Genomic DNA, 13,135 nt, shown 5'->3' on the forward strand with positions numbered 1-13,135 from the left:
GCATTCGTCACATCTTGCATACATGAACTGCATATTTCATTAAGATATCCATATATGGCATTCGTCACATCTTGCATACATGAACTGCATATTCATTAGGGTATCCATATATGGCATTCGTCACATCTTGCATACATGATCTGCATAATTCATTAGGATATCCATATATGGCATTCGTCACATCTTGCATACATGAACTGCATATTTCATTAAAATGTCCATTTATGGAATTTGTCACATGTTGCATACATGATCTGCATAATTCATTAAGATATCCATATATGCCACTCGTCACATGTTGCATACATGAACTGCATAATTCATTAGGATATACATATATGGCATTTGTCACATCTTGCATACATGATCTGCATAATTCATTAGGATATCCATATATGGCATTCGTCACATCTTGCATACATGAACTGCATATTTCATTAAAATGTCCATTTATGGAATTTGTCACATGTTGCATACATGATCTGCATAATTCATTAGGATATCCATATATGCCACTCGTCACATCTTGCATACATGAACTACACAAGTCATTAAGATATCCATATATGGCCTGTTTTACTTGTGATTAGGCAATTACAATAATATACAGAGGAGTAACTAAAAACAATGATTTCAGCCTTGAAGGCACGATTGCTGCCCTGTCTGAAAATGAAACACTCCATTACATTTCTATTTCCATAGTGTTTTTAACTTGTCAAATTGTAGTGCCACTTGTTTCCTTAAAAACATCAAACCTTTGAAGAAAATCTATAATTATTGAGGTAAATATCAAGAAATTTCAGAAAATTGAGGGCATTCAAAGATTTAAATGCATGTCTAAAATGCATTAAGACTCCCTAGCCTGATTAAAAATCACTAACCAAGCCTTATTGAAAGTCAATGACTCCCTAGCTTGACTGAAAGTCACTGACTACCTAGCATGATTAAAAGTGACTTCCGAGCCCAGATTAAAGGACATTGACCCCCTAGCCTGGTTGCATACTGTTTCATTGGTTACCTCCCTCACCATTAGTATGAACACAATCCTACAGCAACACTCATTGGCAGATAAATGTAGCACACATGCTGTTAAACAATGGAAGAGTTATACATTTTGCCAATGCACTATATAAACCCCATTCTTCATGATTAGTAAAGAAATTACATGAGCAAAATAATAGCAGTAAGCCAAGACTTTAGTGGAAAGGGGGAATCAGTGAAACAGTCATCTGGCGTTGGGACTATTGGCTTCTTGTCTAAAAAACTACTACATAATTTCATGATTATAACCAACTGCGAAAATTGACCTTATTCACAATTAGCAAGCAAGATCTACTTGAGTAAGTGAGTCATGTCATTTATTTTTGCTCGCCAAATATTTTGTTCGTTGCCACCATCTTGTCCACTTCCAAATACCATGGTTATGTAGGTCAGGGGACCAGTGAACGCTTGGCATAGTCACTAACTTGCAACAAGATCTAAGCGACAAACTTGTTGCTATTTCCGTTCTTACTTAATTAGTTTATGAACGAGATCTAAGCAGCAACTTGTAAGTAAGGTCTATTGAAATAGAAGTGTATAAGAACAAAATTATGTGACTATATACTAGAAGTGGCAATACATTATGTTTTTTTCACTACAAAACCAGTACAACTAATAATGGAATGTCATTTTACAACAACAGATGGAGGTAAAGCAATGGCCAGTGTTTCAGTCAGATGAGTTTCAGGCACATTTGACATACAAATTAGTAATACCCCATAAGTCATTGGTTATGATGCTCCACGTTTTGCTTAATAAGGCACAGATAAAATAATATTTGAGTTTCTGGAAATCATCTGCGGATGTTAGAAATGTGCAAATCATAGCCTTTTTTAATTATTTTTGACAGAATTTTCGAAAAGAAATAAAAGAAAAAAGAAAAATTCAATTTTCATGACAAATAAAAATTTCAAAATGAATACAAGAAAAAATGAGTAGGCACATCAATTTGAAAACAGACCAGAAACATCTTTTACTTGGCCCATTTGCAACATTTCAAAGTAAAATATTACAAAGTTGGTATAATATAATGGACAAATATAATCATTAAATATTGGCTCTTATTATTATGAGTTCTTAATTAGTATTAGTACACTGGAGTCAACAACCATGGAGTACATTTGAATCAACAACGATGGTGTACACAGGAGTCAACAACATTGATTATACTTATACCATTTTAATTTGAAATCAGTCTCACTCAGATTCATGTGTTGATTAATTCGCCAAATTTTGGATGTTGCATACAATGCGAAACTGCTGTTTGATTCTCTAATAGTTTGTGTATTTCCACAAACAGGAAAGTAAATCATAGGTCAGAGTGTGCCCAGGTCTAATCAAGCTGGCTGAAACACTGATGAACAGTTCTAAAAGTTAACTAAAAAATAAGACACTATAAAAGCCTTGGGCAGTTAGTACATAAACTTTAGAGATTTAAACACAGATAAAAACAATTCTTTTTAAGTATTGGAACACAGATTAATAACAAGTTTATAATATATACATAGTATAAATGTTTTCTGAATGCTATACTAAATGTTTTATATTTTCATACTTTTTATAATATTTTCTGAAGCGTATGAATAAACTAAACTATGAGTAATCATAAAAATCATTCCAGCAGAGAAAAAAATAAAATCTGAGAATATTTTAACTACTGTATAATTTTAATGTTATTTTAGAAAAACTAGTCTTGTATCTGGCCGAGATGAGTGTGCATAAAGGGGATAACATACAATGTGCAAGAGGTAGCAGTGGTACAAGCCAATTTAAAAATTGTTGACAATCAAACACCACCTAACATTAATACCGAGTAAAGGCAAGACAAGTTAGGCATAATCACTGATGCTAACATGCAAAGTTAGGCATTATAACTGTTGCTAATAGGCAAAGTTAGGTAGAATAACTGTCATTTATTGATCAGATTTAGCAGATTCACTTCTATAATGGATACTGCCTATAGGTATGAACAAATTTAAGCAGGACAACTGCTTCAACTTGAAAATTTAGATAAGATCACAAATTTTTTAAAGGAAATGATACTGTAGACAATTTATATAAAACTATGAATTGATATGCTGCATCAAACGTGTACACAAAAACATTTTGTAACCATCTTGGATCGATATAATGTAGTCATTGTAGATTTGAACATCAAAGCAACCCATCTTGGATAGAGACCATTTTAAATGGAAACTTACTCAGCTCATCTTGGATGGAAACCCCCATGACAGCCATCTTGGATAGTAAACCCAAAGGCAGCCATCTTGGATGGAAGACCTAGGGCAGCCACCTTGGATGGAAGACCTAGGGCAGCCATCTTGGATGGAAGTCCTAACAACATATCTCTAAATTGATAACGAAGAATGATATTCCTTAAAAAAATGTTGGATTATGGGAATAATATCAATATGCATTTTACAGGATAAAAAAACTTCAATGTTTAGTTTGTTAATACATTGCAGGCCACCAATAAAGTTAATGCTGACTTAACACTATCAAGAATATACTAATATACGAAATTCTAAATTTACTTTTAGTAAAATGAATACTTTTAAAAACAAAAATATTTTACATGGATTTGGTTCTCATTAGTGACTGATCTCAGTTATTAATTAACAACTCCAAAATGTAACATTTTGTTTAAAGTGCCACTAATAGATAAACAGTAGTGCATTTTTACGTTGCAAATTGTCCGTCACGACATTCAGAAGCTGATTTTCAAACCAGCAAAAACATACACCCCTAATCATGTATATTTTTAACAGAGTAATCTGAAATTATTAAAGGCTAATACCTTTAAAAGCTCAACGCTAATACAAGTGCACATGCACTAAAATTATCATTTCATGTTAACTTCATTTTGACCATATATTCAATTTCTTTTTTGTTCATGTGCTACCAATATAAAATACCACATTACACTTACACAATGAGTAAAGTGGAATTAATGAAAACAAAAAGAAAAGAAGACATGTAAACATCAAAACAAACCAAAACTATAACCATGGAACAAAATTGGGTCAGGTTAATTTGTTTTTGTTTTTGAGGTTTTCATGACTACTTTCCAAGGTTTTCATTTTCAACTCTATGTATATGGTGGTTTAACATTTTCTCTGCCATAAATTTGTTCTGTATTTTTTTTCTTTAATTTTGTGGACATAATTTTTTGCTGCATACAGACAGGTATCGATCTAAATTCTGGTGAAAAAATGTTGAGTTTAGCACAAAAATAATAGCTGATATTATACAAGCAACATTTTGCATTCAATGAATATTATAGCTGACAAAAAACAAGGATATCTACTTAGTATTTTAGTACACATATTACCGGTACATGAAAATTATGATAATTGAGACTATGTACGTAACATGGTTCAAACTAATTACTGAGATTCTACTAAAATAAGCTTGTAAAATTTACATGCTTTAGGACATATATGAAAATAAGAGGTATTTAGGAATAATATCACTCATCATGATGTCAAAAGCATCGATTCCTAGCCAAATTATAACCCTGCCTCAATATCATAGTTGCATTATATACCTGAAACAGATAGCTGATCTATAGTAAGACCTAGCTCTAACAGACTCAATGTTTACAAGTCAGTGTCTGTGCAATAGTTAAAATGAACAGAAAGCATAAATCGCTACTAAGATTGAAAGAAAATAGTTCGTTTTTTTTACCATTCTTCTCGGATAAAGCTTCACCCCTATATGCTGATTCCATTTTGGTGGTGTGGGAGATGGGCAATATATTCTTTCCCCAGGGGAGTTGTACGGTATATCGCACACACTTATTGAAATTATTCCCTCGCTGTCCTCGTTCTCTTGAAATATGTGTATTATTTAGGGTGGTTGGGATGGTTGCATCGTTTGAATAATTGTACTACACAACTCTTGATAACATCTAGAGGGCACTGTAAGTTGGCGACACCACCACCTTATTGCGAAGATATCACCACCGAAGGACACTTTTTTTTACAACATCATGTATTAGGGATAAATATATATATTGAAATATCCCAACTAGAGGGCATATATATTGAAATACCACCACTAGAGGGCAATATCTTTTAAAGTATCACCTGTAGAGGACACTATATTTTGAAGTTTCACCACTAGAGGGCATATATATTGAAATACCACCACTAGAGGGCATAAATAATGAAATACCACCACTGGAGGGCATATATATTGAAATACCACCACTGGAGGGCATATATATTGAAATACCACCACTGGAGGGCATATATATTGAAATACCACCACTAGAGGGCATATATATTGAAATACCACCACTGGAGGGCATATATATTGAAATACCACCACTGGAGGGCATATATATTGAAATACCACCACTAGAGGGCATATATATTGAAATACCACCACTAGAGGGCAATATCTTTCAAAGTATCACCTCTAGAGGACACTATATTTGAATAATCACCATTTGAATGCATTATATTTTAAAGTATCACAACTAGAGGGCACTATATTTTGAAAAATTGCCACTAGAGGGCACTGTATTTTGTATTTCTGTATATCACCTCACACCACATAATTCAATGAATTATTAAGTCAATATAGACTACACAAAATGGATCACTTCATTCAGTTTATAAGGGTGAAACTTCGTCCCTTCATTGGACGTCCCAAATCTCTGCCAGTAGAGGGGGTATTTTCTGGTCCTGTAGCTTGAGCGCAAACAGCATTTCTGAATGACTGTTGTTGAGACTCCTTAATTCTGTAAGCTTCATGAGTACTTTGGGAAGGACCAGTGCATCATTGGGTCGTCTCATCTTCAATCTAGTGCGTAACATCTCAAGATACTTTTCTTGAATCTTTTCTACACTTTCACGATCAGTAAGCTGAGCTCGATCTGGAAGTGAGTTAAGACACTATCAACAACCTATTAAGGTCTTAAGGTTTAACAGTCTACTCATAATTTTTGAGAAAATTGGTCATAAATAGGGGATTTTCCGTACAATTGCGAGATCTCGCGAGATGTATGAAAAACGCGCGTCGAACGTCTGCTGTAAAAATCGAACGATTTGATTTTCAACTAGAATTTCTTTATTTCGCAGCTTACATTGACCGGCCGATCTTCGACAGAGGAATATTGCTTCCGAATACCCTTACTTAATCGAAATTGCCTATCATCAAATGTAGACAGCACATTATTAAGCATGGAAATGTCCCCCCAAATACTTTCGCGTTTGTCGAATCCCACGTGATGTTTGACGCCACTACGACGCTGTGACCTTTGTTTGTCCTGTTTTTACGTTCGATTTCACGCATAACGCGTGATTCTCGCAGTGAACGGAAAATGGTCTATTGCACGACAATGTTCATTGGTTTATTACCAGGTATGCACAGTCATGAAGCTAATGTCCCATGGCACCATGAAATAGCATTCTTTCGGGTGTTACAGTGACATATTTCGAAAAACTTGTTCTAACATTTTTATTTTTAGAATAATTCCATTGAGCATTGTTTGCCACTTTTTAAAACCTAGATTTATGAACTAATCGAGAACAACAATATATATACATGTACATTGTATATATAATTTTTTTCACCCTACAGTATGTCACCATCCTACAATTTGAGATATGGCATATCTCTGCCATCGGAACCTATGGTAACAGTATTATAATACAAATGTACTGCCAAAATGGCCATTAATCACTAAAATACAACCTTTTTTTAAACTAACATCCTTATATTGTGCTGGAAGTATAATTTATTGGATAATGAATAAATTATAGATATTTGATATTATGAGTAGGCTTCTGCCTTAAAGGCTTTTTATCATACAATTCATTAAAGATGAATGAATTTGTGCAGCCAGTCTTTTCACTTGTGTGATGGTAGAATTCACAGATCAAATTTAAACAACAACAGTGACTTCTTTTTTGTTTTTTTGTGAGAGGCAGAAACAGATTTTAAACCAATACATGCTAGGATTTATGGTTGACTTAAACTAGAAATATTTCTATCAATCTTAAAATAAAGTAACTAATTATATTCACAGATTATACAAAATCTAAACACTAGTATCTACGTAGGTTCCATGCAATGAATAAAAGGCATACACAATACATTGTTAGTTCACACTATCCTAATAGATGCTGCCAGACGACATTGTTTTTTTAATTACTTACCAGCAGAAAAAATGACAATGGCCATGAGTACAGTGAAATCACCGTAATCTAAATCCAGATCAACCATACCCCTTGAAAACTCATACATTGGATCCACAATATCGCCAATACCACCATCGCACAATGTGTCTCTAGAGTAAGGTAAGCCATTGCCGAACACTATGGCATCGTCTTCTTTGATGTACCTCATGGCTGCACGCAACAATAAAACTTCTATTGCTGAACCCTACACACACAAAAAAACAAACAGGCATAGTTATTAGGTATACTTTCTTTACTGCTTAATCCTCAATATATTCAAAACTTTTCTGCACTTTTTTTCGTCTAGTTTTCAATATTTCAAGAAATGAACCCTAATTCTGGAGCCAACAGACAAAATTGATGTCAACTTTCAGATTTTACTCACAAAATTTGGGTATTTTTGTCCTAATCTTCTGAGTGCAGACTATAAACAGGACTATTTTGTGAATTTGTGATAAATATAGAAAACTGGTGGTGAAAAGGTTAAGACACACAAATGGTGGAAAGGTTAAAGAACACACAAACGGTGAGGTACATGACCATAATGTGTACTACTTACTTTCAGCAATACAATTTGATCTTCTCGATTAAGATCAATAAATCCTGGCAACCGTTTACTGAATTCCACAACAAGCTGCACAGTAAGAATGGTGAGTTCTGTAATATGCGCAAATCTCATATGGAGTTTCTCCCCTTCTGTCAGTTGTGACTGCTCTTCAGGCCATGGCTGTCAACAAAATGGTGTACATCATTAAAACTGATAAATTTATTGCATCAGTCAAAATGGTCTATGAGGATGGATTTGATTTTGTATTTGATCTCTATTGATAGTTCATTAGCAAAAATAAGATCGCCTTTGTTCTAGGTGCATTATATAGTCAGAATGGAGGTTTAGGTCATTGAATAATCTCCACAGTGAATGCATTCAAATGACTAAAATTTGGAACATTTCTAGCAACTGAACTTGCATACATGTACCTAGTATTGCCTGACCTCACAAGGCTATGGGAATTGCGCCTTCACAACAGGGCAATAATTTCCTGAAGTGTGACCTCACAACAGGGCAATAATTTCCTGAATTAATAACTTACAGTGACTTTACGCATGTCATCAGGTCCAGGAATTTCCAACTCTCTTTGAGCTTGGGTAATTTTAACAATGATTTCTTTTTGCTCATCAGTAAGATCTATCGCTGGTTCTGACTGGGACGATGGATTATTTTCAAAACTGTTACTTCCTTCATTACTTGGCTGTGGCTGTGGTTTGGTGAGCTGTTGTTTCACCATTTTTCTTTGCCTTTTAGATTTACACTGCTCTTCTGTTAGAAGACCTGTTGGTATAACAATTAGTTTGCAAATGTTAGAGCACTTGAAATGTGGGTCTTTTGGTGGAGCATTCAGTGTTGTTACTTAATACATGCCTCTCACTCAGAACAGGGGAAAAAAAGATTTTTCTATACCCCTCCCCACCGTAGTTGGCAGCCTATTTTAAATTTTGTTATTGAGTCTGGGTACAATGCATCACAGAATGTTCTATGTTGAAAAGATGGACCATGCTACATGTATATGGAAGCTGTTGTGGAACGCCGGTCGAAGAGCCAGTGAAAACAGCACAAACTCAAATATGAGATGATCCTGAACAACAGAATTTAATATACTGTTGCACATATAGGGGTAATCTTATTACACTTTCCAGGAGAGTCACAGTAACTATCCCAAAGTACAGATAGGGGTAATCTTGTTACACTCTCCAGGAGAGTCACAGCAACTATCCCAAAGTACAGTTTTTTGAGTATTCTGTTGTTGCACATATAGGGGTAATCTTATTACACTCTCCAGGAGAGTCACAGTAACTATCCCAAAGTACAGATAGGGGTAATCTTGTTACACTCTCCAGGAGAGTCACAGCAACTATCCCAAAGTACAGTTTTTTTGAGTATTCTGTTGTTGCACATATAGGGGTAATCTTATTACACTCTCCAGGAGAGTCACAGTAACTATCCCAAAGTACAGATAGGGGTAATCTTGTTACACTCTCCAGGAGAGTCACAGCAACTATCCCAAAGTACAGTTTTTTGAGTATTCTGTTGTTGCACATATAGGGGTAATCTTATTACACTCTCCAGGAGAGTCACAGCAACTATCCCAAAGTACAGTTTTTTGAGTATTCTGCTGTTGCACATATAGGGGTAATCTTATTACACTCTCCAGGAGAGTCACAGTAACTATCCCAAAGTACAGATAGGGGTAATCTTGTTACACTCTCCAGGAGAGTCACAGCAACTATCCCAAAGTACAGTTTTTTGAGTATTCTGTTGTTGCACATATAGGGGTAATCTTATTACACTCTCCAGGAGAGTCACAGCAACTATCCCAAAGTACAGTTTTTTGAGTATTCTGCTGTTGCACATATAGGGGTAATCTTATTACACTCTCCAGGAGAGTCACAGCAACTATCCCAAAGTACAGTTTTTTGAGTATTCTGCTGTTGCACATATAGGGGTAATCTTATTACACTCTCCAGGAGAGTCACAGTAACTATCCCAAAGTACAGATAGGGTAATCTTGTTACACTCTCCAGGAGAGTCACAGCAACTATCCCAAAGTACAGTTTTTTGAGTATTCTGCTGTTGCACATATAGGGGTAATCTTATTACACTCTCCAGGAGAGTCACAGTAACTATCCCAAAGTACAGTTTTTTGAGTATTCTGTTGTTGCACATATAGGGGTAATCTTATTACACTCTCAGGGAGAGTCACAGCAACTATCCCAAAGTACAGTTTTTTGAGTATTCTGTTGTTGCACATATAGGGGTAATCTTATTACACTCTCCAGGAGAGTCACAGCAACTATCCCAAAGTACAGTTTTTTGAGTATTCTGCTGTTGCACATATAGGGGTAATCTTATTACACTCTCCAGGAGAGTCACAGCAACTATCCCAAAGTACAGTTTTTTGAGTATTCTGCTGTTGCACATATAGGGGTAATCTTATTACACTCTCCAGGAGAGTCACAGTAACTATCCCAAAGTACAGATAGGGTAATCTTGTTACACTCTCCAGGAGAGTCACAGCAACTATCCCAAAGTACAGTTTTTTGAGTATTCTGCTGTTGCACATATAGGGGTAATCTTATTACACTCTCCAGGAGAGTCACAGTAACTATCCCAAAGTACAGTTTTTTGAGTATTCTGTTGTTGCACATATAGGGGTAATCTTATTACACTCTCAGGGAGAGTCACAGCAACTATCCCAAAGTACAGATAGGGGTAATCTTGTTACACTCTCCAGGAGAGTCACAGCAACTATCCCAAAGTACAGTTTTTTGAGTATTCTGTTGTTGCACATATAGGGGTAATCTTATTACACTCTCAGGGAGAGTCACAGCAACTATCCCAAAGTACAGTTTTTTGAGTATTCTGTTGTTGCACATATAGGGGTAATCTTATTACACTCTCCAGGAGAGTCACAGCAACTATCCCAAAGTACAGTTTTTTGAGTATTCTGTTGTTGCACATATAGGGGTAATCTTATTACACTCTCCAGGAGAGTCACAGCAACTATCCCAAAGTACAGTTTTTTGAGTATTCTGTTGTTGCACATATAGGGGTAATCTTATTACACTCTCCAGGAGAGTCACAGCAACTATCCCAAAGTACAGTTTTTTGAGTATTCTGCTGTTGTTAACACCAGTTGTGGTTGCAGGTGGCAGATTGCTTCCAAAAATAACGAGATCATCAAAATACAACTTATCACACTGCCTGATGTCATCTTTTTTTTTCACACTGATTATAAACAGCATCCATCTAAGGTTAACCACAAGACGAGTTTTGAATTCCCTGTGTTTCGGATTTCATTCCAGGAGGGAACGATCATAAAACCAGCTGTTTGCTAGAGGTGTATCAACACAGATCAACTCACTCGTCATGTGACCTCAGCATTGTCAAATATACACAAGGTAGCAAAGCAAAACAAAGCAGCTGAAATTACACTATGTAGATTATAACCTGTGATACTTACATTCTGGTAACATACCAACTTCTCGACATTTCCGCAATCGACACTCTTGGCACTTTCTTCTCATATACATATCCATCTCGCACCTTCCACCACGTGTGCATTTGTAAACTGCATTTTTTGTTACGCTACGGCGGAAAAAACCTGTAAAAATAAACCAGAGTTTTATTTCAACCATCTTTGAGAAACATTACAAGAACAAATATAGATCAGTAACACAACCTTGTGCTATATACATGTATATTTCTTATGATATCAATTGGGGGTTCTCGAATTTATAGCGTTCGCACGTTCATCGTTTGTGAGCTTGCACATATTGAGTGACCTGGGTCAAAAAACCGGAAGGTAGGACAGATTTTGAATGATTCAAATGCGCAGAGTGGCAGTGCACCGAACATCAATGTTTCCAACTCACAACATAAAAATTGCCCTCAAATAAAACTGCCATTATCTTTCAACTAACTCGTACCAGTCGCTGAACATTTTTTTGTACACTATTCTGTCTAAGCAAGAATAACGAGCATATTTTAATAATTTTGGGAGTTGAAAAACAATGTCACAGTTATATTTACTCTGTGAAACACACACGTACATACATGTACATGCACCGTCTCTATTTCAGACCATTTTCTCTGAAAAATCATCTTTTTCAAGTGCACAATATCTACATGCAATTTAAACGTTCCCAGTTGTTCAGAGTGATTTGCCACATCAATGACAAAGAATAACGCTGATTATCTCTTGCATGACATGTGAGATGAAGAAAAAACAGATTTATTCTTTATCTCACCTTTACATCCTTCACAACTAAGGGCATTGTAATGGAATCCTGATGCCCTATCACCACAAACAAGACACAATTCCAAATCTGTTCTCGGTAAGGGCCCTTTGCGTCTCTTAGCACTGGTGCTATCACTATCATCAGACTGCGGTGAAGCCATATTATAATTTGGGGGTGGAGACTTCATCGGTAACGGTACTGTGTTGGCCAATACTACGGAGGCTGCAATGACTACTGGTGACGACGATGATGAAGAGTGGCTAGGTGAGGTGATATCATATTGTGAGTCTGACGGGTCATATGCACAGTCTGATGGCTCACTTTTTACCATTACATCAGATGGAAGATCTGAAAATTAATCAATGTCATGTATTATTATACACACGTCCATCTAGCTTTGATAACAACACAAGTGAGTTCTGTAAAAAGCCACATTTACACATGTTCTGTTTTTTTTCTATCTGAGATAAACTACATACAATCCTGATAATTTACTTAATAATATTCAAGCTCTTTTCCAAATAATGTTTACATTGGGCGACATAACCCTAGAATGCGATAGAAATATAATCCTCTATTAACAGAATGCAAACATTGCAAACATTTTGCAAACTATTTTTTTACATGCATTTTAGGGCTGTTATCAAAATTATGTCTACAAGTTGGAAAATAACAAGATTATCTTGTCAGGTTATATGGGGTCACAGACCAGGCACATGATTGCCATACTGCCTTCATGTATGATTAGAAAACAGAGTTCACTTGTACTCTGAGATCACACTTTTATGTTATGGCTTTTTTGAGACTATATTATGATATGATATTTTATTTGGAACGTACACAAACAAAAGTAAGGTAATATCCAAAAGAGCAAAAGGCATTTACCGGTATTATGTAAATGTAATATATTTAATGAAGAATTAAGCAAAATTTTTTTCATTTAATCTATGTGCATCAGAAGCCAACAGGAAAGTGCTATCAGATAAAATTAAAACAAGAAAATCTAATTTAGATGTTCAGAACAAAAAAAGTCTTTACTATTATATTATTTACTTTGTTAATCATCCAGTGCCTGTTGTAGAGTAAATTATGGCAGCGTGTTGCTCTAA

At 35.5% G+C, this 13,135-nt stretch overlaps 1 protein-coding gene across 1 annotated transcript in view; it reads right to left on the reverse strand.

Moving 5' to 3' along the window:
* Nucleotides 1-4,197: 4,197 nt before the first annotated feature.
* The window catches only part of LOC100313647 (liver X-like nuclear receptor), a 56,273-nt gene continuing 47,335 nt past the window's right edge, over nucleotides 4,198-13,135 (reverse strand). Inside the window, 6 exon segments of the mRNA NM_001168107.1 lie at nucleotides 4,198-5,923; nucleotides 7,209-7,434; nucleotides 7,789-7,956; nucleotides 8,321-8,559; nucleotides 11,249-11,389; nucleotides 12,036-12,374. Coding sequence (NP_001161579.1) covers nucleotides 5,685-5,923; nucleotides 7,209-7,434; nucleotides 7,789-7,956; nucleotides 8,321-8,559; nucleotides 11,249-11,389; nucleotides 12,036-12,374 — 1,352 coding nt within the window. The 3' untranslated portion in view covers nucleotides 4,198-5,684.

This window comes from Saccoglossus kowalevskii, chromosome 12 (assembly GCF_978046115.1).
Source record: "Saccoglossus kowalevskii chromosome 12, keSacKowa6.1, whole genome shotgun sequence".
Classification (NCBI taxonomy): Eukaryota; Metazoa; Hemichordata; class Enteropneusta; family Harrimaniidae; genus Saccoglossus; species Saccoglossus kowalevskii.